Source organism: Telopea speciosissima, chromosome 11 (genome assembly GCF_018873765.1).
Source record: "Telopea speciosissima isolate NSW1024214 ecotype Mountain lineage chromosome 11, Tspe_v1, whole genome shotgun sequence".
In the NCBI taxonomy this organism is placed as follows: Eukaryota; Viridiplantae; Streptophyta; class Magnoliopsida; order Proteales; family Proteaceae; genus Telopea; species Telopea speciosissima.
The window spans coordinates 47,683,074-47,710,512 of NC_057926.1; the positions used below are offsets into that span (position 1 = coordinate 47,683,074).

General features: G+C 38.1%; 1 protein-coding gene and 1 pseudogene across 1 annotated transcript; both read left to right on the forward strand.

Annotated features, from left to right (window-relative positions):
• The first annotated feature begins 20,523 nt into the window (after positions 1-20,523).
• LOC122645247 (UPF0481 protein At3g47200-like) lies at positions 20,524-21,873 on the forward strand. Its single transcript, XM_043838573.1, has one exon. It carries the CDS (start codon positions 20,524-20,526, stop codon positions 21,871-21,873), a length of 1,350 nt encoding a protein of 449 aa, XP_043694508.1.
• A 1,950-nt stretch (positions 21,874-23,823) lies between these two features.
• LOC122645248 lies at positions 23,824-27,111 on the forward strand (annotated as a pseudogene).
• Positions 27,112-27,439: the final 328 nt, after the last annotated feature.

Sequence of the window (27,439 nt, forward strand, 5' to 3'; positions counted from 1 at the left end):
ATTTTTAAATACTGGTTGACCCTTAAATACTTAACTTTTAAGAAAACGGGTCTTGAATCTACATCATCAGGATCATGGTTTCAAATATTCATATCAGCCGATACCATATTGGTGTATTTGTCCGTGGTAAAGGCAAAATCATCAAAAAAAATCAAAATTTTAAAGAAACATAAGGGTAGAATCGTCCGATATGGGCCAATTAAACTGATACCAAAACCATGATCAGGATTAGAACTCAGATCATGGGCCACTGTTCATCAAATTGGACCAGGTTCAATGGTCCAACCATTCACAACATGCACAATTTCAATACTAGATCACATAAAATTTGGCTGACCCGGTCCTTTGCCACCATGTTTTTGTGTATCGCTAACCATCCATCTCCCGATACGGTATTGGTGGAATGGTACCGATCAGGGGTAAAACAATCAAAAACACTATATTTTTAAGGAAACCAAGGGCAAACCGGATCTTGGTCCCCTTCCAGATCCCGAGTGCCTGTAATAAGGGGGCTCAATGACCACCCTACCTCTGCCTGAGTGAGGTCCACCCTCCTTTATTATAAGCATTGGAAGTACTGGGCGGAGCAAGAAACTGGAGGAGATACTTTTTCAGGGCAAACCTGTTCAATAAACCATGAACTCACTTAATTCAACTGGAACCAGACCATGAGTGGATAACTCCAAAGACTCTGATTCATCAATCGAACGGTCAAGAACTTGAATTAATCTCACATAGACTAAGATCGGCTTCATTAGATCAGTCTGAAAATAAGCCAGTACACGTGTAGACTAGGAAAGGAACAAAAGATCCAAAAGCACTTTTTGATTCCAGAATTACCAACGAGTGTGAACACATGAATGTGCGAATGTGAACGCAGATTAAAACCTCAGAATGCAATTAAAAAAAAGATAGATACCACCGGATTTGATTCGGAGATGGTGAAGTTGGAAACCATCCATAACCCCTAATCCCCAAATGGAATTTACGTAGACACCCTCAGGTTTCTTGAACAATCCCTTTCCGCGTTGCAGGTATCATGGAGGGTATAATGGTCAATCTGAAAAAATGGCGCCAATACAAATCCAGGGCGGGTTTCGCTTAAACAATTAATGTGCAAAACTGTGGATTCCCAATTGAGATTAGAGAGAGAGAGAGAGAGAGAGGTTTTGGGACACGCTTGGAGTTGGGTATTCTGCTAAACCGTGTATCTCTGGGGAAGAAAGTCTCATTTTAGAAAGGGTAGTGTTTGGGTCTCTTTTGTTCTTCTATCGTTCTCTCCCTCGCTCTGCTCTTCTCCCTCTATTCTCTAATCGCAAATATATATCGAGAGCTCTCACACGCGTTCAACACGGTTTTCCCTTACGCGCCCGCGGCTTGTAAAATCCGTTTATAAACCAAGTCGGTGAAGTTTCGTCGACATAGGCGGCCTTCTGCGAAACATCGTGCTCTCCACTGTGAAAGACCATTGCTTTCTCTACCCTGCCCTGTCAAGTGTCATCACCATGGAAGTACCAACTAGAACCAACACAGCTGCAGAACAGAGAAGGCGCCGCTGCCGGCAGCCCACCGTCGCCGTCGGACGCGGAAGAACAGCTCCTCGTTTGATTCCTAAGAGGGGTCAAATTCTCATCGGCATTTTAAAGCGCGCCTTCCCCTGCTTTGGTAACCGGAGAAGCCATGGTCGTTCTTCCTCTGTTTCTCCATCCGATTGAATTACGAAAAATCCTCACCAAATTCAAATACCCAACTGGTGATTTCCCTCAATCACCTTTTTTTTTCTAAATTTCTCAGTTCTTACTATTTGAATCGATTGGAATCGGACCCTGTACACCCGAGATTATTGCCAGAGATTGAGGAGATTATTGCCGGAGATTGAGGAGCGATGAAGAACAGATCAAACAGGGGGAGATAGGAGGGAAGTTCGTGAACAGGGATTCCGTATATATTATATATTTTTTTCCACTCTTCATTCTTTTTGTTTTAAGTCCAATTTTGTTCAGCTAGCTTCTTTTTTGTCTAGATTTTCAGTTCTGCTGTTCTTAGGAAGAATCATAGTTAAAAGTACTGGATTCCCAAATCGCACTAGTCGTTTCAATTTGTAGTTTGATTGAAGATGTATTAATGAGGAACAGCTTTAATTTAATTTCAGTTATTCTCTCTGTCGGAATTCGGAAATTAACGGTATCAAATTGTTTCCTGTTCCGATTATCTGAAATTCTGGTTCGGAATGATTCAAATGGATACGTTTTTTTTTTATTTTTTATGATTTTGTTTGCACAGAAAAAGAGAAGAAAAAAACCAGCTTGCACAGGAAAGAGGGTGAACTTTGTGGCCAAAAGCGCTTTGTCCACGTCATCATTTGAAGTCAGAAGATAATGAATGACCTAGTCCAGTATGACCAGACAAATTAAAGGAGCATTTATGACCTGGACTCAAAAGGTAAAACACTGTTCCTCAATATCTTTTTGACACGTGGCATATCCGTTAGTAATGACTGGACTTATCAGGTCCATTTTTCTGGGAAGAAAATCCATAACGTCCAGTTCAACTGGCGAATGGTACTTTGGTAAATGGCCAGGGAGAGAGTACCTGGACTTGATCTGCACTCCACTCACGCATTGATGCTTTAAGGCACTCTATTTACTAAAATACCCTCATAATCATCGATTTTACTAGTTACCATAATTATGGGGTATTGAATTAAATACCCTCATAATCATCGATATTACTAGTTACCATAATTATGGGTTATTGCTTTCTTATACCTTCCAACGTGTCAAGTAATTATTAGATAGATTACAACATGTTTGGCTGGATGATGTCAGCCCTTCTAGAATACCTGACGTCATCTATACTATATAAAGAATTATTATCTTTGAATTACTTGATAAGAGGTAAGGACAAAACTAAGCCACGTATGTGATAAATACTTTAATTGGTATTTGATTATCTTATGATTTCTTGGAGAGAAAGGGAAACTAAATCAAATAAAATTGGAACAGTGGAGAAGGAGGAATCCCTTCACCAAAACATCAGGAGAAAGGAAATATATATATATATATATATATATATATATATATATATATATATATTAAAAACATTGGGAATTTATTTTGATAAGACTAAGTTGAATTGTATTGTGGATAAAAACTAGTCTTAGATTCTTAGGGGTATATAAGATAGTTTCACATTGGTGAGTAAAGGAAAAACCTTGGTCCTTATAAGGATTCGAGTCTTCATTCCCTTATGAGGGTTTTTAAAAATGTGGTGACATTAAACTAATTTTGACAAGCAATCCAGAGCGTACAAATATTATGAGACATATTCCCTGACCTCATCAAATTGATTATTTGGTAATAGTTTAAATGGTGTGATGTTAGGTGGTTAGAAGGGTGGCCAAAGTTAACTTCAATTGCTTCTCGAAGGCATCTTTTTGCTTGCATATTGTTAATCCTTTTCCATTGAATTTGGTGTTTTGTTTTTTTAAAAAAATTTGAGCTGTCCAAGCAGACGTGGTAATTCACTTTGTGGTCCAAAGGACTTCAAGCAATGTGCCATTTGCCGTTGGACAGAAAAATAATTTAATATATATTACCTGTTGACTTGTCAATAACCATTGGATACAGATCCTTCTTTAAACTTGATTTCTTGACAAAATGCACCCAAATTATTTTTTTCTATTATTTTCTTACTAAACAAACACAACAGAAGCGAGAGTGGAATCCAAGCCAAAGAGATTCTTACATATGTGACACTTTGAAAAGCCAATAATTGTCAATTCTGTAGATAGGTAGATCCCTAGGTCCCTTACTCCAGTATAAAATTTGAATTCTAAGGGAGTTTGCCATTTCACTCGACATACCTTTCAAAATCCAAGGCCATAAGAGAGGGATCCGATTCCTCTCCAAGGAGCTCAATACTCAAAGAGTGTCTAGGGGGCATCAAAGGGTTGGATTATGCTACACTCGGTGCACATCTAGGAATGTATGCGGCACAGCCCAATGGTTGGATGTCCCCTAGGCGTGCTGGGCTCCCCGGAGAGGAGCTCAATCCATAAGAGAGTACACAATAGTTGTCGAAGTACTTTGGAATGTATGTGCATGCATGATAAGCATGCCAATACATAAGAGAAAATTTGATTGAATTAGCCTCTGAAATTTGACTCACGAATAATTTAAATCATAATTTCTCTATCTAATTGTCATAATAGCCTTATCATCTACGTGGTAGGACGTATAGAAAATAATTCTACAACAAACGTGTAGGAACTTTCTCCCAAAATATTATTATAGAAATACTTTAATTATTTTTAGGTGACACCTCTTGGTGGTTACAAGAGTAGTTAACACATTAATTAATATAAGTTAACTTAGACAACTCAAAAGATCAAAAGGGAGCATTTTATTGGAGTCTTGCTTGAATTTAATGATCCATTTAATTAAGCTAATATAAAGGATTAGCTATTAATAAGCCGTCGGAGATGAATAGTAGTTGGATAATTCAATTCTAAGAAGAAGGAAGGGAATCATTTGACCAATGGAAAGTAACAAAATCTATGGACCCCACCATATCATGAATCCATGATATGTTCACACCACCACAGAGGGAAGGAAGGAAGGTAGAGTTTTGTGGTCTTTTTCAGCTGATGTGAAGAAGGACTCTTTGACTTTGTCAAATTGAAAATATCAAAATGTTTAATTTGACTGTCAATTTTAATTCTTGTTCCCGTTGATGATAATGTACTTGCACGTACAACTGTGTGGCTGTGTGGCGGCTCTACTTCTACCTTGTGACTTTAGAAGCTTTAACGCGGTGCCCGTAGAGTTGATGAGACTCTTACATAGACTTTTAAATGGGTTATAAATATAATCGGAGCTAAATTGGGTTAAACAAAGCTAATCGGGCTATAGGCAAATGGTTATCAATCGGTCTCAATATTCAATTCGTCCCAATTGGACAACTGTCGGGCCACTACCTTATATTGAGACCGCTCGATTATTAATCGATTAATGCTTGAATCTGACACATTTAGTTAGAGGTGCAATAGGGCCGGTTGGGCTGGATATTAAAAATCCCAAGCCCAGCCCAGGGTCCCCATTCCTTAGCCAAGGTTCAGCCCGACCCTACCATGCTCTGGGCGGGCTTAGGTTGGCGCTATTATTATTGTTTAGCCCAAAACTAATCACTTTTGAAAGCCTTAGCGTAGGTCTGGCCCAACCTTATCTTAGGCCTAGAAATTTCAACCATGATCTGCCTTGCAGGCTGAAAAGCCCAACCCAACCCTTTCTAGGATCAAGGTGGGCTTCAGGCAGGCTTGGTCGGGCCAGGTTCAACCCAAGGCCTCAGCACAGGCCTAGCTCAACCTTATCTCAGGCCTAGAAATCCTAACCATGGGCTGCCCTGCGACCTGAAAAGTCTAACACAGGCCCTTCAAGGCTCAAGGTGGGCTTCAAGCAGGTTTGGGCTTGCCAGGCTAAACTTGCAGTCGTACATTTAGTAATCGATTAGACCAATCTCGAGCTTCAACTGATCTGTTCAGGTCCGGCACTCCCGCCTACCGATGTGGGCAAACTTTTGACACCCTTAAGTGGAAGTGTACACCTACTAAGCAATTAAACAAAATGGCTACTTCTTCATATGCTACCACTAGTTCATATACCATACAACCCTATGTTTAGGCTAATTTTGATATTTCTAGCAAACCATATGGCCTTGTACCAAGATCAATGAAGCATTACTTTGACGAAGAACCTCCCAAATTGACTAAGAAGAAAATAGACCAGAATTGAAAGGTTTCCACACCACTCTATTAAAAACATCCAAACTTAGACCAACCATATTGGGATCTGGCTCTCCTCGAGCCGTGGCGCTAGCTGAAGGGTCCAACCCAGCAAAAACAAGGGGGTATGGTCATTTTAAGGGCGGGGGGGGGGGGGGCGCAAATTGACAATATTGGAAGGCTGAGGAAGATGATGATCCTAGATCAACTATTTTCATGTTTTTGTTTTTTGAAATTTGCATATGTTTTTGGGCTGATAAAAAAATTGGAAAATGAAAAATATTGAAAAGCTGTATGAAAATAGGATGATTTTTTTTTTCATAAAAATGTCCATGTGGATGAATAGGACCCTCTTTAGTTTAAAGTATATTTTTTAGAATATTTTCTATTTTTTAGTTCTTACCTATTTTGGAAAGTAAAAAATAAAAAATGAAAAGAAATAAAAATTATTTCAAAATGGGTTGGGATTCTTGTGAAGATTGTCTATGGAGATAAGATGCATGGCTTGGATGAAATCCACATTCTTTTATTTTTTTATTTTTGGAAACTAAAAATGAGCACGTCTATTTATAATCATAATTAATAACTTTACTTTGTCACCCTTTAGTATAATGGAAACATTCTCTTGTATTTTGATTACTTATATGGTCATAAAATCTGTAACACAATCATACTATTAATCTCATTCAAATACAAGGCTCCTAAAATCCATAAAAACTAAATCCTAGGAGGAATAACAATTCATTTTCAAACCTAAAGGGAGAATGTTCTCTGTGCCGCAACGCAAATGGGAAGCCTGTGCAAGGGGGTAGGGTGGTCATTGCGCTTACCCCATGTGTCTGGGCGCAGGCTGCGCTGCGGCACAGAGAACAACGCCCCTTTTTATAAAGACATGCATGGTTGTGTACTTGTGTGCATCATAAATTACTGTTTCTCGAAAGTGAGGGTTGCCCAGTCCTCAATAGAAAAATCCGTGAGCTTCCATTATGTTTAAGGACATACACTTTCCGTTTCTTGTCAATCTTTTCCTTATGCTCTCGCTTTATATATATGTTCACATATATCTCTTGTACAGTCCAGCCAGGGACGTTTATAGTCATGGGTCCAATGTCCAACACTTCCACAATAATGGTCTTTGTAATACAAAGAGGAGGTTCCAACACTTTTGTAGTTTCCATCTGATTGAATGCCCTACAAAAAATGTCAAGTAAAAAATAAAATAAAAATTAGAAACCCAAGAAAAGGGTTTATGCTGAAATTAAGTACAGTGACCATTGAGTAGGGGTGAAACAGGACCGGGTTGGGACGGGTTTTTTAAAACCCTAGCCCAACCCTGAATCCTCTAGCTCAACCCAAGCCCAATCCTGCCTTAGGTTTGGCTGAGATATCTCAACCCAGGCCCAACCTTCTTGGACTCAACCCAGCCTAACCCAGTCCTGATTGATCCTGATCGGGCTAGACTGGGTCTAATTGGCTTTGATTGACACTAATTTTTGCCAAGGGCTAGGTTAGCCCTGATTGACCCTAATTTATGCTAGAGCCTAGTTGGCCTTGACTTGCCCTGTTTTTTGGTCATTTATGTCATCCTATGCTTTAAAAAATGAGACATGTGATTAAGTATTACTTTGTTTCATACTCAATTGACTATTAGACTTTTCTTTGAGTTACAAAACTTAGCCCAATCTTAAAATTATAAATATTTTCGTTCAATATAAAATTAGTCTTCTTTTTTTGTGGATAAACGAATAGATAATTAGATACTAAACAAAAATTGCAAAATGCAAATAATAAATTGTAAGACATAACCTAACACAGGGCCGAGCTGGACTGGACTTAACCTGAGGCCTCAACCTTGGCCTCGCCTGACCTTGACCCAAGGTTTGAAAATTTCAATCTTAACCTATCCTCAAGATTGAAAAATCTTGTCCAAGCCCTGATCGGGCTCAGAGCGGGCTAGGGCAGGCTTGGGCCGAGAGGGCCAAACTTACTCCCCTACCATTGAGAAAGGAATTAATGAATCATTACATATAAATTATATTAAAAAAAAACTAAAAAAAATAAAAAATTATATGAAAATCCCTACACTTGTGGGTGGGGGGGGGGGGGGCATATGTAAATATGTAATATGTAGGCAAATCCCTCTGGCTCTTCCCAGTGGATTCCCCTCGGCATTGGACCATCAATTATGGAATAGGATCCGGAGGTGTGGCTGGTGGCGTTGGGAGGGAGCTGCAGGTCGACACTGAATCCAATGGAAGTGGGCGAACCGAGCGTCCAAGTGTTTTCAGAATCAGCCTCCTCCTATCGTTATACAGGAAAACCAAATACACGCACCATCGTTAATGTTTGCTTGAAATTAGGGCTCAGGAAGGAAGGAAGGAAGAGAAATAAGAAGAGAAGCATGAACATTAATTAGTGAACTAACTTACCATTTGAGCGAAGCAGGTGTAGGTGTGCGTGTGTTGAAGGCTCCTTGGAGATCTGTCCATAAGATGCATTTGGGAGGAAGAAGGTAATTAAGTTCACTCATCAAATTACTTTCATTTATTTTGACCAAAGTTTGGTCGAAATTAATCTCTCTTTCTCTCTCTCTCTCTCTCTCACACACACAGATGAGCAGGTTCCACTAAGGATATCAAAAATCAAACCAAACCTGTTTATTGTGAAACTATTTAATAAAAGGGTAAATTACACGTCACCCCCTGATTTTCAAACGAAACTCAGATCATCTCCTGGTTTAAAAAAAAACTCAAATCACCTCCTTGGTTTAAACCCCAATATGACAAATTAGTCCCTACCGCTAGTTTTATGCTGTTAAGTGATGATGTCAGCCAGTTAAATAAATTTAAATCCCTAAACTACCCTTGACCAATGTTGAAGATGAAAGAAGGGTAGTATTGTAAATTTATTCTAATGTTTTGGTACAAGGGTAAAATAGTCCTTTCACACCAATAACTAACAGCAGACTAACACCGTTACTGTAGGGGGATGATTTGAGTTTTTTTTCAAAAACCAGAGGGTGATCTTAGTTTCGTTTGAATACCAAGGGGTGACGTGTAATTTACCCTTAATAAAATGTTCGGTTTTACTTTCAAAATTGAGAATGTTTAGTTAAAGGTTTAAACTTTTAAATCAAACTGAACCATTTAAACCCACGGTTAACTGTTTAAAACTAATTTAATATATACATAGTAAGTTAAGTCATTTCTATCGAAAAAACAAAAAAGTAAAGTCATTCATGATTAAAATAAATAATAATCAATTATAGCCTTATACTTATTAAAAACATATGAAAATATATAACAATAAACAATTCAAATCAATGTTAATTTCACATCTATTTCAATAAAAATAAAATTAGAAGAGAAAGAAATCGTTTGAATAAAAAATTACAAAAAAAAAAACCTATTAAAACATTTAATTTTGAAACCATTTAGTTAAATTGTTTGGTTTCAATTTCTACCCTTAAGCATGCTGAATCAAACCAAACTAGACCATTTAACCGAAACCAAACTGTTTAACTTGATTATTCAACCGAATTATCAAAAAGCCAATCCCGATTCTACTTAAAACCCTGCGCTAGTTTGGCAAAACCTAATCGTTGAAGAGATGAATCTAATTAATTAACTTCATATTAAGAGAACCATTTTGGGGAAATTAAATCCATTGAAGAGAACTGCATCTAACCTTCTTCAGCTTAAGAGAACCATAGAAATTAGAGTTAATTATATGGAAAGGTTTAAGAAAAGAATGATCGATCAGTAATATATTCCTTTTGGAAGCAAAAGCCTGCGAAGCTGTCTTTTGGTGAGAAAGATTGGTGGTGAGTGTATGTTGATCATGATCAAATCTCTACCATTATATTTATATAGTAGTAATAATTTTAACTTTTCGTTTCAATTAATTTGAAAATTATTCCCACTTGTAGCTCTATTTGCATGAAAGAAACACGTGAGTTTAATATTGATTAAAATATTTTTAGCGAATAATAGAACAGACAAACAAAAAAACATAACAGGACAATTTTGGAATTCAAATTAAGCTTTTAAAATGGACCTACTAATTAATTACCAATGGGAACCTGCTTTCACTTTTTGACCAATTAGTAAGTCTAACTACTCCATTATCAATATCTAATCCTTGATTAATGGTTTTAGTGTGGACGGACCATAGTTAGTAAGTTTGGAAGTGGCAACAATACGGGAACGGATACGTATGGTAGTCAAAAGGACTGTATGACAATAATACTTTTCAAAAAATCCGGCGCAATAAAATGCTATTGCAATAATACGGTACGCGTTTAATACGTGTATAATACGATTGCTCTGTAAAAATTTTGGAGCAAAAATACGGGCATATATTCACTATGCAATAGACATGTACACCTAAGAAACACAATAATAGCATTTACTGATGTACCTAAACATATAGTTTGATTGGTTAACAAGCCTAGATTCATTACATTCTTTATTGTAGGGATTAGAATGACCAATCAAAAAGGATGATTGAAATGAATATTGCTTCTGTTAAAGAAGTTGAAATAGTCTTTGAAAAACAAATTGATTAATAGAAGCCCAAACAATAAACTACTCCAAGCACAGGAAGACCTTGAAAGAACAGAGAAGACTATGGAATTATCTTGATCTCAAAATGAATGACAAATAATATTCAAAATTCAAATTGATTATTTCAACCAAGGGTAAAAAGATTTCAAGCTCCAAATGCTCAAAAGGATTAAACTATTAAGTAAGCAAAAAGCATAAAATGATCAACATATACAGCACACCTCCATCGATCGGTGAAGAAATTCCAGGCAAAGAGTGCTCCTCTAAAGAGACAGATTCTAAAATCCTGAACAAAGGCAGGGAACACTTCTCCTCTTGTACAAAAGAGTTGCCCTCATCTACAACAAACTCCTCATCTTCTTCTTTCTCTTCTCTCACTTTCACCCTTGGACAGAAAAAAATTACAGCAAGAACCACAATGGCAATGCAAGATTAAATAATAGAATTAAAAATTGACAAAAGAAGATGATGTTCAGCAAGATAAAACGAAGAAAAGCACTAACAGAAATCGAACAAAGATGCAGAGATCAAAACACTGCCATAGTTGTTAAATCCCAAATAAAAACAAGGGAAAAAAAAAATACTCAATCTCGCTTCTGAAAATAGAAAAAAAATTAAAAACAGGGAAATCTCGGTTCACTGAAGCTCAAACCTTTGGGTTTCTTGTTGAACTAGAAATACGCACCACCGGGGCTGAATGGCTGATGCTTGTTGAGATAGAAATATGCAGCACCACAAGGACAACGTGGGAGAGAATGGAGAGTACAAATGTTTCTTGCCCTAGGTTGCAGAGGAGATGCCAAGATGCCTGTGCTTCTGCCTTGAAACCAGAACGGAATCTATATGAAAGAAGATGAAATAGGGTGGGCGAGCGAGCGAGCGAGCAAGAGAGAGAGCAATAGATATGGGAAGTCTGCCGCCGCTGAGCTACAGGAGACTGGGAGGTTTGCTTTGTTCTAGGTTGAGATTTGAGAATGGAGAAGTCGAGAATGAAAGATTTGGTATTTTGGTTTGAGTTTTTACTTTTTAGTTTTTAGGAAAAAAACGTATAATACGTGTATGATACGTGTTTCATTCGAGTATCGTATATCAACCTTTAAAATCCGCATATTTATCCGACTTTGAAATATTATACGCATTATGGAGTTTTTTTCATTCAAATGTTCGGGTACGTGTATAATACATGTATATACTAACTCTAGGACTGACTTTGGGCTTATCTCCACGTTTCTAGTGGAGAAACCACCAAAAGAGAGAGAGAGAGAGAGAACACAAAGGGGGAGTGCCAAAACAGAAAGAATGGAAATTAATTTAATATATTGATTAGTGTACGAGTTAATCCCTTCCTCATGTGACATTATATTAAATTAATTATATATTAGAAATTAATGTAATATAAATTAATTTATATGGAGTACTACTGGTCTCAGGTATAAGAATGAAGCACATTGAAAGTATTAGCTAGCTCAGCCTAGCATGGATTTCTTCCTTTTGTGTGATCAATTACTAATTAGTTAGATCTGCAAGAAGGAACTTCATTTAATTTTTGGTATCTACTGTGAGGTATGTATCGTAGATCATGATTTGCATGCTTATCATAACATTAATTATAATTACCTTTTCATTTGCATATCTCTAATTAGAAGGATGGATGAGGAGAGTAATACTTCTTCTTCCCACAAGATTCATCAGGAGAAAGAAAGAGAAACCAATTCTCATTCCATAAATATTAATGATTCAATCAGAGAAAAGCTTTGGCAGAAGAAGTCCAATCCATGGTTCGTAGGACCAATTTCTAGTATTTATAGAGTTGGTAAAAGAATTCGCAAAATTAATGAAGATGCCTACCACACCAGATATAGTCTCCATCGGCCCTTATCACCGTGGTACAGAAAACTTACAAGCCATGGAAGACCTTAAGTTGCAATTTGATCGAACAAAAGAGAAAACCAGTTTGGAGGAATATGTGGAAGCTAGCTCTCAAGAAGTTAGAAACTGAATCTCGTGGGTGATACTCAGAACCTATCAAGTTAAGTAGAGATGAATTCATAGAAATGATGCTCATTGATGGTTTTTTCATCATTGAGTTATTTTGGAAAAATTTTAATTCTGGTCCTTTTCGGATAGATTCTAATGATCCCATATTCAATTACCAAATCAAGGAACGCAACCGTTGTGCGTGACTTAGTGTTGCTTGAAAACCAAATACCCATTTCAGTTCTTCAAAAGTTATTCGATCTCAGTAAGGATCCTGATCATGATTCCTTCCCACTCATCAAAATGGCTCTCTCTCTATTTCTTCCATGGGTTGATTCCTCAAGCTATGCACATGTATCCCAAAAATGAAGTAGTACACAAACATTTACTGGATCTGTACGTTAACCTACACACTTGATGGTTCTCTTCCGAAGGTTAAGATTTCAAACAAAAGAACAACAATAGAATCTCAACCATGTGTGACGGAGCTACTTCATTCAGGGGTTAAGTTCAAGAAGAGTCTCAAATATAATGGTAGCTTGATCGACATAAAGTACAGTGAAGGAGTTTTTGAAATCCCTCAATTATGTGTTCATGACTACACAAAAACCTTTTTTCGAAACCTAATGGCTTACGAGCAATACCGTTTTGGAGGTATGCCCTACATAACATCATATGCCGCTATTCAATGTTCATGCTTAAACTTAATTAGGTCTGGTGTGGAGAGCCATTCTAAAGTTTGTCATCTTTCTTTTGTTGTAACTTTGAGGAGAGTTTCCTACACCAATAGTGTGGAGGGGAGCTATTATCAAAGTAATGGCTTTTTTGTTTTTTTTTTCTTTCTGTCACATGGAAGTTTCGATGGGAGATTTAATGCAGGCTTGGCTGCAGTATACCAGTTATATGTGTTTTTTTGGTTTTTTGTTTTTTAGGTGTTAGGATATAAGTCGATCGTATGTACTTAATTATATATAAATAAATAAAGGGAGAGGGTTCTCTGTTTGTTAGTATGGTCCTAATGCTTAGCGACTGCCCGAGAACGGGTATGGGCAGAAATTTGGCCCGAGGGGTCGGGTTCGAGTTATGGTCGGTTAGGTAGGCTCGGCTAGCTTGCCTGGCCGGCCCGACCTTGATTTCTTATACTATAAAACATATATTGATATAATTTATACATTATAAACTTTAATTTCACACATTTTTATATAATATATTATATATGAAGACAATAAGTGTTATAATATAATTTATTATATTGTTATTTTATGTAAAATTAATAATGTTCTTCCCACCCGCATTTCTTTCCCCCCCCATGATCGGCCAATCGGTCGGGCCGACCTCGAGGCGGTCGGGTTGATTTTTGCCTTGAGTCGGTGTCGGGTCGGCGGCCGCAAGGGGACTTAGGGTTGGGCTAGGGTTCTATAAAGCCCGGCCCAACCCGACCCTGTTGCAGCCCTAGTCCTAATGCTAGCATGAGGGTCAATCGATCACATCACACATGGGACCCTCAACAGAGTTGGGATTTTTCCATTTAGGGACGGGGTGGTCATTTTGCCTCCCTTTGTGTCTAGGTGTGGGTGCCACACTGTCAAGTAGAGTTTTTTTTTTTTTCACAAATAAATAAATAGGAAAAGAACGTTATCTGATCGTGTGTGGCTTGTGGTTCCTACATCTAGACACAGGATCGTGTGAAATGATCGTAGTACCCCATAAAAAGATAGAAATCTTTGAAGGTGTGGTGATCATTTCAATCCAGGTCTCCATGAAAAGGTATCGACATATATCATCCAATGATGCAAGAATTAGAATGTGATTTGGCCAAAAAAATAGTTCAAAATTGGGTTTGAAGTTCGAGATAATTCCTAGGGGCAATTTCAGTAAAACAGTTGCTAAATCAAATCATTTTCATACCATTTTTATTGTTTAATGCAAAATTTGGGGCTAATCCGAAAAGGTTTGGATGTTGAAAATTTGTTTTTTTGATAGAATGGAGGTTGGAATGACTCCCACAAGAATCGATAGTTTTTGTAGCCTCAAAAGTAATGACAAATCGTGTTATCTTGTTGATCATCAGAAGTGGCCATGGGTTTCATAGCCGGCCGGTAGGTCACAGTACAAACCCGAATTCCAAAATAACACCTTATCCACCGGAATCCTGCATCAAAGTCAAACCAGAGGGAACTAGATCTGGATGTGGATTGCTTCCACTCTCATATCCCTCCACTGATAAATTACGGATTTTGGAAGAAATGCAAACAGGGCTCTTCTTCTTGAAAATAATCTTGACACGAATAATGCATGTCTTTGGCAAATCCCATTTCAGTCGAACGAGGTTGGAATTCAATTAACTTCCTCGCACAAGAAATGGCTAGCTTGTTTAAGAAGATTCTCCTGCAAACAGTCTTGTGGAACTCCAATGAGTTGAACCCATAATGATATGGTAGAGACTCCCTTTCATACTCAAAAGTCAAACCGACCGTTGTCAAGGGGATGCGAAAACAGATGTAAAAGTTGTTTTGCACACACCACCGCGGAGAAAGCGAAAAAATCCGTTTCCGATTTTCCAAAGTGTCCAACGAAAAAAAAAAAAAAAAAACAACAACAATTAAGAATTTTAATGTTCCTATTCCGAAGGAAAGCTTTGAGTCCAAAAATTAAGAATTAGTGAAGGCATGCCATAAAACTATGTTTGTGAATATGGTGCTTGAACTACACAACTTTCCACTAAAAAGCAGGATTGCCCTTTGAAGAAGTCAATAATAGCCAATGAAACCCCCCATCCACACTACCAGAAAGCCTTCAAGGGATCAAGTGCAGCTAGCTGATCCAAACATAAGCAAGGTCAACTGAGGCGGTGGCGGTGGCGGTGGGACCCACATTCCAAGAACCATCTGAAATAATGGAAGAAACCAAAGCAATGCTGTTTGACCTTGCGTCATACAAAGATGCATAGTATTAGAAAGAATCAAGGTCAAGTAGGGGTGTAAATGAATAGTCAAAATCCGTTTTCATATCCATATTTGTATCTGTTTAGCATTATATGAATTCGTCCGAAAAACTAAACGGATGTGGATATAGATAGGCTATAGCTGGCTATCTATCAACATGCTATAGAAAGAAAAGGAATCATATAATATAAGGCTCGTAAAGCCCATAAACACTAAACCTTAGGGAGTAACACTTCATATTGCAATTTATTTATTTATTTATTTTTTTGGTAAACGAAATTTAAATCTTATTGAGAGTCCATAGTTGGAAAACCAGGTTTTCTGACTCGACTCATCTTTCATAAAAACCTGGTGATTCAGCCTTGTCAAACCCGATCAAAACTAGTGATGCTCTTTAATTTTTTAATGTAATAAATATGTATAAATTAGTAAAAAATCAGAAAAATATGAGAAATCCAGGAAAAAAAAATAAATTAAGGAATCATAGATCATTGCATTTTGAATTCATACCATTGAACAAAGACATGGGAGTTGAGGGTTTCTTATTGTTTTATAATATGGATTTACTATTTTACTCCACTAAATTTCTAAGTGAATCGATTTTAAGGGTTTTTTAAAAAACGACTATACTCGTTGAGTTTGTCATGACTCGGGTAAAAATAACGAGTCTTATTTGACTCAGACAATCTATGACTTAGTCTTGCCATTTTTTACCTTGATCTAATCTACAAGCTTCTTGACCAAGTTTTCCAAAATTTTGACTGAACTCCAATGACTCGTTCCAATCAAAACCCAATATAAATATTTAATATATAAATGAAAATTGTTAAAAGTGTAGTGTCATTTCGAGTTTGCATCCTTACTGTTTTTCGAGCTTGAGGGTTGCCGAGTTCTGGATAGAATAGTCGGAGAGCTTCTTGGAATCATCTAAAACGTTTCCTTCATGTGTCAATACATATACTTTCCGTTTGGAGTCAATAATTTCCTTATGTTTGGATTTTATGATTTCCAATATCTCTTGTACCTTCCAAGAGTCCTGCACTCGTAGGGTCATGGGTCCAATGTCCATGACCTCTACGTTAATCACCTTTGAGTTAGGCTTCCATGATGAGCTCTGTCTTAAACGTCTAAATATACCCTCAACCGGCACGTCTCCCACCAGTGTGCTGCCAGCCATCGGATGTACACCGGAGAGGATCTGATTCTTAATACAAATACGTGGTGTGCAGCTCTACCTGCACGATAATGTTGATTACTTCTTTTTCACTTTAATAATTCTCTATAGAAATAGAATATGGAAATGAAATAGTAGAAATTAGAAAACTAAGAAATCTTCACACCAAAAGACTACCATTTCTTTTCAGTCTCAGTATGACTAGGGCTGCAATAGGGTCTGGTTGGAACAGGCTTTGCAAAACCCCAACTCAACCTTGAGTCTCTTTAGTTGGGTCTAGGCCCGACCCGACCTTGACTCAGGATCTAGAAAATCCAACCTTGACCCGCACTCAGGGTTGGGCCAGGCTGACCCTGAATGGCCCTGATCATGGAGTGAGGGAAGGGAGAGTTGCCTGGATTAGATTGAGTTGGGTTGGGTTGGGGAGAAAACTATCAATTTTACATAAAATAATACTATAATAAAATATATTATCTCTTATTATCTTCATATATAATATATTATATAACAAAATAAGTTTATATTATATATATATATATTTTTTTTATAGTGTAACTTAAAATAGGCTCGGGTTGGGCCGGGCCAAGCTCAGCCCAAGGTCTCAACCCTGACCTGACCCTGACTCAGGGTAAAAAATTATTGCCCTGACCCGCCTTCAGGGTCAGGTTTCTCAGCTCAAGCCCTATTCGGGCTCAGGGCGGGTTTGAGCCGAAAGGGCAAAACTTGCACCCCTGTCTATGACTAGTTTCATTGAAAAATCCCACTTTCTATGAAAGAATTAGTAGAGCATAAAGTTTTATGCAGAAAATAAAATCATTATATGTAACATAAAAGATCTCTTTATTTTTCATTATTTCCTTCCCACTTAGTTTCTATGTGGAGATTATTTAAAAAAAAAATTAAAAAATAATATAATAAAAATTGCAAAAGAGTTGTAATTAACAAAAATTCCATTCCTTAGCCTATGTAGTGGGAAGACAATTTGGGGCAATTGAAAAGAGTAAAAGTGGAGATAATATACGGTAAAATTCATTCACCACCCATGAAAATAACCAATGAGATAAGAATAATGAATCATTAAGGCCCGTTTGTTTGTCAGATAAAAAAGTGGTGGAAAACTTGTGAGGGTGGGACTCACATGTTGTGGGTTGGGTTGACAGGGAATTGAAAACAAAGGAAAGGAAGTAATAGAATATGCATTTTGTAGTGGGGGTGGGATTTAGTGGGAGAGAGAAAAAATGGATATGGGGTGGGATTCCATGGGAATGAAAGGAAATAAGAAGAGAGAGATAGACTCAAAAATCACTTTTCCATTGAATAATGCCAAAGTCTTACAAAATTGGTAGGACTTTGGAAGTGAAAGGGTAGGAAAAAGAGAATTTAGCTCGTCTCCAGGAGGCGTGCGCCCAGTGGTGCGCGGGGGCATCGTTGAGGTGTCTGCACACATCTCGGCGTGAAAAGCACACATCTCGGCGCACGCCTAGGGATATGTGCGGCACAACCCAATGGCTGGCAGCGCCCTGGGCGTTCCCTGCTCCCTAGAGATGATCTTGATCTGAAAAAAGAGGGGTGCCACCTCATCAGACAAGAATAAATGCATTTAATGAGTTTGTCTGGAAGTTTTCCACCCCATGTATCCAAGCACACACATCCTTGGTATTTTGTGAGGGAAATAGTACACTTTTCCCATCCTTTTTTGCCTATCCCACTTTTATCCGGCAAACAAACAGGTCCAATAGAAATGACTAAAGATCGAAGCCAAGCCCAGCCAAAACGCGGGGGGGAGGGGGGGGGGTTGGTCATTTCATAGGATGGGGTCTACCTGCAAAATGACCCAAACACCCTTCTTTTGGCTGCGCTGGATACTCCAGTTCCAGCCATGGCTAGAGGAGAGCCAAATTCATTCGCATTGATCTTGCTCTTCCTTTGGTGGATAGTTCCTAAAAGCAAAAACAACGGAATAAGAGAAAGAGATCCCTATGATAAGATACTGGTAATTGATGGAAAGGAAAAAAAAATTAAATTAAGGGGTTAATTAAGCTAGGAATGAATAAGAATCTAACTCCATGCAATAATAATCTTCTTCTCCTTTGCCCTCATCAGCAGCAGCCTCATCGTCATCGGAGTTGGTCTTAGAGGGTCCCCTCGGAATTGGGGGGGAACCGGCGTTTGCCGGAAGTTAGGGCTTAGAAAGGAGAGAGAGAGAGAGAAGAAGAAGAAGGATAGAGCAAATATATATAAGAGCTTACCATTTGAGCAGAGCAGGCCTGTCTTGAAAGCTCCTTGGAGATATATGGAAAACTTTTGAAAAAAACAGTGACTAATACCTTATTAATTTGGATGCAAAATCCCCTGAGGCTGTCTTTGAAAAAGATTATACTTATAGGACAAATAATTTGACTTTTTAATTTTATTTGAATCTTCTACCAAAAAAAATTAAAATTTATTCTAGAATCCATCGTTGTAATGCTCTATTTCCCTGATACTTCCTACATTGGTACTCCTTTTTTTATTTGTGTGTATGATAAACAGGTCAACATTTTTTTTGAGGGGACTTTGTCGAAAGATGATGGAGTAACGTCTCCACCATGCGAACTTAATTTTATTCAAAGCGTGTTGAATTCATAGCTGGAGGAGATTTAATTGGAATGGATCAGCAAATGGTCAATCCAACACATAATCTAGAAAGGGGAAACCATTGGACTAATCTGTCGAGTGAAGTCGCTAAGAAATACACTATTTAATGATTTTCCTTTTTAATCTTCTTCTTTCTTCTTCTCATTAAACCCATCTTCGATGAGTTGCAGAGGCGTTCTTGCCCAGAGGGATGACATCGAATAGGTTAAAAACCTACATCAAGGATTCCATAAAGCCATCCTAAAGGGTAATTTCATCTTTTGATCTGTTGTTTTAACACCGTTAGCCACTTAAGTTAAGTTGATAGAATCTTTCAAAAGTAAAAGAGGGCATTATCATTATTCAAAACTTGAGGGAAGGGTTTGATATTATGAATATTTTGAAGGAAGGGGATGATACTTATTCAAAAAAAATCAGTCAAAAAACCCAAAAAAATGAGAAGTATTAGATTGGATCGATCGAACCATCTGAATTGATCGATCCAGGGAAACCTTGTAAGATTGGTCATATCTTAGGATCAGTCATGACCAAGACCGATCCGATCTGAGATCATGAACCATGGTGAAGACTGAGATGTTGATTGTATGAATATAAAGAGAGAAATCAAGTCTCTTGCGTGCACCATACGTACAGGTGATCCGGACTCGACTGATATGAGGAAAATTATCTCCTATAATTCTCTGTCCGGTCTAATTCCCCAGTTCTTTTAATAGGGGATAGTGGACCGTATTCGGATAGAATGTTTGGACAAGGGTAGAGTGATCATGCCACCCCACTATTAGAAGAATTGGGGAACTGGAGGAGGAGATAAAGATCACTGATCAACAAGTGGACGAAATCCAATAAAGACCCACAAGAGAATAATACTTAACGTGCGAATCACGTAATCTATAAAGTTTAATTCGTAGGGAAGCGGGGAGCTAGAGGAGATAAAGAACCGTTGATATGAAGGTCAACAAGTAGACGGAGTCCAATAAAGACTCTCACAAGAAGATAATACTTAACGTGCGAAGCACGTAGTCCATACAAAGTTTAATTCGTAGGGATAGTTCTGGACTGATTCATCCGAACACCAAAATGGATCGGTTCAAACCTATCCAGATCAGCCTATCTGGGTGATTCAATATAAAAAACCTCCAGAAGTGTTCTTCTTCTCCGTCGATCTTCAATCCTTGAATTCTCTCCTTTTATTTATTTATTTAATTTTTAAGTCAAATCTCTTGAAATGTAAAGTTTGGATCCATTTTTGCAAGATCTACCTACCTGTGTAACTTCAGATTTTTGCAAAAAACTGCTGGCCGGGAGAGGAGATCAAGAGAGCCTGAATCTCATTTTGGGGAAGATAAACAATCCGAGGTGAGTAATCCTATTTTTTTGCCCAGTAGGTTTGATTTTTTTTTTTTTTTTTTTTTTTTTTCTTAAACTTACTTTTCTTGTAGAACTATGGAGAAGATTAATATTGTGAGTTCACAAGATTCAGGAGAAAACCATGTTTCTATAGGTATTGAAATAGGGAACGACCAGAGTATTCTTTGGTCTGCTTCTATCAGACAAAAGCTTTCTGAGAGGTCCAATCCATCGTTGGGGACAACATCTTGTATTTACAGAGTCCACCAAAGAATTCGCAAAATGAATGAAGATTCGTACACGCCGGATATGGTCTCCATCGGCCCTTATCACCGTGGTAGGGATAAGTTGCAAGCCATGGAAGACCATAAGTTGCAATATGTACAGTCTCTGCTTGATCGAACAAGAGATAGAATAACTCTAGAGAAGTATGTGGAAGCTCTAAAGGAGTTAGAACCTAAAGCCCGTGGGTTTTACTCAGAGCCTATCAGCTTAAGTAGCAAAGAATTTGTAGAAATGATGCTCTTTGATGGCTTCTTCCTCATTGAGTTATTTCGGAAAAATTTCAATGTTGTTGAGGTAGATGATAACGATCCCATATTCTATTCCAATTCAAGAAGAGCAAGGGTTGTGGGTGATTTGGTATTAGTTGAAAATCAAATACCCATTTTAGTTCTTCAAACGTTATTCGATCTAAGTAAAGATCCTAACCAAGATTTTCAACCACTCATTAAAATGGCTCTCTTTTATTTCCATACCTTGATACCAGAAGCCGTACACAAGTATCCTCAAAATAACAAAAACATTACACACAACCATTTACTGGATCTTTTATGCTACACACTTGATAGTTCTCTTCCGAAGGTCACGAAGCCAAGATTAAGTACAACAGCACATTCTCTGCCATGTGTGTCGGAGCTCCGGTGTGCCGGTGTTAAGTTCAAGAAGGGCCACAGGTCTAGTAGCTTGATCCACATAAAGTTCAAGGAAGGAGTATTTGAAATCCCTCCATTATGTATTGATGACTACACAGATTCTTTTTTCCGGAATCTTATTGCTTACGAGCAATACCGTTTTGACGGTGCGCACTACATAACATCATTTGCCATCTTGATGGATTACCTTATTAATTCTGATGAAGACGTGGCATTTCTCCGTGGTCGTGAAATTATTAAGAATCATCTTGGTCATGATAATAAGGTGTCGTTTCTATTTAGCCATCTATGCAGTGAAGTTTCCAACACTGACTTCTATTACAGTGAACTTTGCGACGAAGTGAATGAATATTATAGCCAGCGTAGTAACAAATGGAATGCGACATTGAAGAGAGATTATTGCAATAGTCCATGGACTATCATTTCAGTGATTGCAGCAATTGTATTACTCTTTCTCACAGCGTGGGGCACCGTATTTACCACCCTTCAGGTCTTCAATGTCCATGCATAAATCTAATTACTATCAGGTCAATTACCAATTTTTCTTTTGTTATTCTTTCTGGGAGAGTTTCCTATCTACATCTACAGTGTAATTAAAGAGATTCCTTAATCAATGGTTTTATTGTTTTTTTGCTTTCCCTTATGAACTGTGTATAATACATATATAGAGCCAAAATTATATCAACGTATAGTATACAACATTACCCCCCCCCTCCCCCTTTTTTTATTTTTTATTTTTTATTTTTTATAAAAGGTCAATTGTATTAATGAAAAAAGAAAATAAGAAGTTACAAACCGGACAAAAGGCAAGACACACCTACAAAAAAGATAACCCCTCAGCTTCGGCATGGCCATCAATGGGGAAAAGAGGAAAGCAACACTAGAAAAAAACATCAAAACCACATTATAAAAGGTGGAATCTTGGACGCCGCTAAGCATCAAGCATTACTTCATTTTGCAGAGAGGGAGGGGAGCCTGGTAGGACGAGTCTTCCAATCTCGTAACTGACTTTGCTAGGAAATCTTCAAGAGGGTTCGTCTCCGTCTCTCTATAACAGTTGGAAACTTTTCACTCAATAGAGGAAAGGAAAGACTGAAGAGAGACCCAGGCTTGACGAACGAACCAAGGCACAACCTACAACGACAACAATAGGGCAACAGAGCTTGAATCACACTCCAACCACACCTTCCAATAGCCTATGCCAATTCCAAGCCAAGAATAGCCACTTCAAACCCTGCTTCAAAGTTCGTTTTGACCCCTAGAAATCTTCTGAATGTGAATAGAACATCTGCTTGATCATCTCTAAAGATGCCTCCTGCACCAGCTTAAATTTTAAATCAATCTTACTATTCTTGATTTGAGAAAAGAAAAAAAAAATGAAGCATATCTATGTCATTGAAATTAGTGTCTTATTAGTTTACTAAAAAAAATTAGTGTCTTATTATAATATTATTAAATATGTGTAGCATGTGTTAAGGATTTTTCTTTAAAAAATTTTGAACTGCTTGGAACCATTTAAGAATTGGAACCGGACACCATCCATTAGTTAATGGTCCGAAATCTCAAGTTTGAAATTGATTAGCTTATTGGTCCAGTTCTGGTCTTGACTCCTTAGTGTTGGATCCGTTAAGAAACCGGACCGATAGCCCATAACCGGACCAATTGACACCCCTAGTAATATCTAATACGTAATAGGGAGAGGGTTCCTTAAAATGTAGCGTTTGGGAGCATGCATGGAAGCATCAACAGGGATGGGATTTTCGCCTTTCATAGGGGGTGGGGCAGTCATTTCATGCCCATCTGTGTCTGGGCGCAGAGGCCACGCTGCCTTTCAGGGTTCGTTTTACCCTATGATGCCAGTTTGGGGAGGAATCTCCACATGACCCCAATGGCAATGTAGATAATGGTATCAGCGTGGGTCAGAATATGAGCGAGTGTGTTATTATGAGTGTATAACCCACATCTCATTATGTGAGATAGTTTTCTCCATACTTTCTATTTTTTTGTCATCAACAACACAACCCATTCCAGTCCATTAATAACAAACTAGTCCATCTAATGCATACAGGTAGGCCCATTACCTAGTTAGGTTTGCTATGGGCCTACCTGATTGAACAAAGCCCAGGTTATCGAAGGAGTTAAGTAGAAAGGGAAGGGCATATATGGAACAAGAAGAGTGAAACCAAGAGACAAAAGAAGAAATCGTAGGGAAATCGTAGGGAAGAAAGAGTCGTCTTCTTCCTTGCGTCAATAACCAGAAATATTGCAAATTGAGAAATCTCTCGCTTTCAATACTATGATCCAATCGACCTGAAATCTATCTTAATGCTCTATCAAATCCGACCGATTTAACAGAATTTGATGAGCGAGGCAGAAGTTCTTTAACAGAAGAAGACCCTCTTGGGGTTAAGGACGGAGGAGGTTTTGGGTCTCCCAAAATCTCGATCCGAGCCGATGAAGAATGGCGAGTCACAGGTTCGTTCATACAGTTCTGTTGAAAGAGATATCAGAAGAGGAGAGGGGGGGGGGACAGAGGGGATCTTTATCACCTCCAAATGGCTGCCCGGCCCAGTTCTCCGGTTCCTCTAACCAAGGGGGGTTGAAATGACCTCTCTACCCATGCCCAAACACTCTGCCCGGGTGGGGTCCACCATCCCCCTATTAGAGGAACTGGGGAACAAGGCCGGTCAGCAAACTGGAGGAGATAATTTTCCGGGAGAGAGGAGGGATGTGAGAGATCGATAGTTCAAAATTTTAGGGTTTAAAAAATTCGGACGAAAAGTTCGTTAAGGGTTTATATTTTCGGTAACAATTCGATCTAAAAGTTTGGATTCGTTTGACAAAGGCAGAGACATGTTTGAAAAGTTCGTTTGTCTTGAAAGAGTCGGATGTAAAATTCGCCAATGGGGATGATTGTGATTTGAAAAGTTCGGACTAAAAGTTCGTCTATGATTTCAAAAGGTCGGATATATTAGAACAGTTTGTCTAGTGTTTTAAACGTTTGAACACGTTCAAAAATCAAGGTCTTTGAAAAGTTCGGAAGAGTTTTGAAAAATTCGGATATGCTTGTAAAAAGTTCGGCTGGCATTTGAAAGATGGGAAATGTGGGAAAAAAAAAAAAATTTCTGTACTCATCTTCGACGTTGAGTTTTGAAAACTGCAGATTCGCTTGTTTGTCCCCGTTAGATGAAATCACGATCTCTTTTTTTTTTTTTTTTTTTTTGCTGCCCTTTAAACTAGATATTCCAATTGTTTAGTAAATCATGATCTTCTTCCTCAAGTGAGACACTGAGATACGATGGTATCGGCCATGATGAGGAATCAGTATGGGATCTTCTGATACTGCAGACTTTTGAAGGTGATCAATACCGATATCTGATCGTATTGGTGAAACAGTACGGACAAGGGCTGAAATAATTTTAAAAAATCTCATTTTCAAGAAAACAAGTCTGGTACAACTGATCTGTATTGATATCATAATAATATTGTATCGGTTTTCAAGTGACTAATACCCAATCCGATACTGTGCACTAAAACCATGCTTTCGAACGCTGTATTTGGACCATGAAAATGGGTCCATGCCCTTTGGCTTTGGACCATAAAGTGACTGATTTGGGAGAATGTTTTAAGTTACACTGTTTCGGTAAAGGTCCATTCCAAAGACTATACCGATATCTATACATGATGAGGTGTTTTTTTTTTGTGGTAAACACACATGATGAATTCGATCAGACGATTTGCCCCCTAAATTTGAATATCTTTTATTATTATTATTGCTTTTTATCTCCCAAAATCATGGTAACACCGATCTAGTATCAACTAAGCATTGATATTATACGATTGATCCATTGCCGATTCATCAATGATAATCTATTCCGTTCCATCACTATAATTCTCATTTGACAGTTTTTATAGCACCTCAAGCCTCTTTTTACCATATTGTCCATCTAATTTTCCAATAATTTATTTAATTTCAATTTAATTAGACTAGGTCAAGCATTGAAGTAATCTTCTAAAAATTATTTGGAAGATGATTCTTATAAACTTGAAATTTAAGGGAAAAGCCTTATACATGGTGGTTTTCTGAGATGAACTGCCCTACTGATCCAATGAACCAATGCCCTAAACTACTAATGAGATATATTTCAACACTTCAACAACAGATCCTCATTCAATATCTATAACTGTTAGCTGAACGGGTGTTCTCAATGTTTACAAAATATTAAAAACACTCTTGTAGGTACTTTCTTTCAATAAAATCTATCATTTCAGATGGTGTCTATTATAATAATTAATTATAGGAAAAATTCCATCCCCCTCCCCTCTAAGTTTGCCTAATATCAATCTAGTACCCAAGTTTTAAAAAATATCTTTCCCCTCCCTTATTTTTTTAAAGATTATCAATCGTAGCCTAACCGTTAAAAGATGCCATTAAATGATGATGTGGCATGTCGAATTTTTATAAAACCCAGGTTACCTTTAGCCTAATATAATTCCATTTTTACCCTCATCAATCCCAAAATCCCTTTTACCTTTCATCGTTTTTCACCCCAAATCAAAACCCCTTTTTAATCTTTTGTCCCCAAAATCAAAACCCCTTTTTAGTTTCTGTATCTTCTTCTTCGTCACACCTGCAACATCAAAACGAGGAACATCACCGCCGATCCTCTTCTTCTTCGTCTTCTTCCGCCAGCGCCACCTTCATAGCACCAGGGCCAGCACCACTACCATCTTAGCACCACCTTCTGTGTCACTTGGTCTGATTCCCATATCAGACAAATCAATGGAGGCTTGGCCATCCAACTGGTCCTTGACCAAACTTCAGGTTTAAGTCTCTGTGACTACTCTTTTTACGTATATATTGGAATTTGGAGATTTGATTCATTTAAATTTGGTAAATTTTCAGGTTGTGGATTTGTCTCCAAGAATCAATACTTGTTTGGGCGTGTCAGCATGAAGATCAAACTCATTCCTGGTGACTCTGTCGGCACTGTCACTGCCTTCTAAGTACGCAATTCTGCATTTTCAAGTTCCCTGGTTTCCAAATGCTGTTCTTACCCTTTCCTTCTTTTCTTCTTATAGATGAATTCGAACACAGATACTATGCGAGACGAATTGGATTTCGAGTTCTTGGGGAATCGAAGTGGGCAGTCATACACAGCCCAAACCAATATGTATGCTCATGGGAAAGGTGATAGAGAACAGAGGATCAACCTCTGGTTCGACCCATCTGCAGATTTCCATACTTATTCCATTCTATGGAATCACCACCATGTCGTGTAAGTTAAATTTAAACACTTTTCACAATACATATAAAAAAGGTATATAATTGGGGAAACAATGGTGGGTTTTTGGTTGCAGGTTCTATGTCGATGAAATACCCATCAGGGTTTACAAGAATAATGAGGCAAGTGGATTCTCTACCTCAAATTCCAACCCATGGGAGTGTACTCTACTTTGTGGGAAGCAAATAACTGGGCCACAAGGGGTGGGCTTGAGAAAATCGATTGGAGCAAACACCTTTCTATGCTTACTATAGGACTTCGACATTGAGGGTTGCCCTGTCCCAGGCCCTGCAACTTGTGCCTCCAACCCCATGAACTGGTGGGAGGGCCCTGCTTACCAGCAACTTGATGCCATTCAAGCTAGAAGATACAGGTGGGTCCGCCTGAATCACATGACCTTCGACTATTGTGCCGACAGATCCCGCTATTCCGTCGTCCCACCGGAATATGTTGCAGGCATCTAATCGAATGATCGATCAGTGATCACGCTTATATCTTTATATGGGAGTTGAGAATTGTAAGAGAAGCCAAACACGAGTATTGTAAAGAAGAATAAAGAGAGAAAATAAGCTTAGAATGGTGATTATTGTTTTTCTTGTGTTGTCTAGTGGTGGGGATCGATCATTCATGGCCAGAGTTTATTTTTGAGAGATATGTTGCAACTTCCATTCTATTCTAGCTCTTCTAATAATGGCTGACGTTCTGTTGTATATTTAAATTCTGAGTCTCCGTATGGATCCAAAGTCAAAATAAATAATGAAGATGAAGAAGACCTCAAGTCTCAGCTCTGAA

Coding starts and splice junctions, on each gene's coding strand:
- LOC122645247 (XM_043838573.1), top strand. CDS start 20,524: ATGGAGAAGATTAATATTGTGAGTTCACAAGATTCAGGAGAAAACCAT.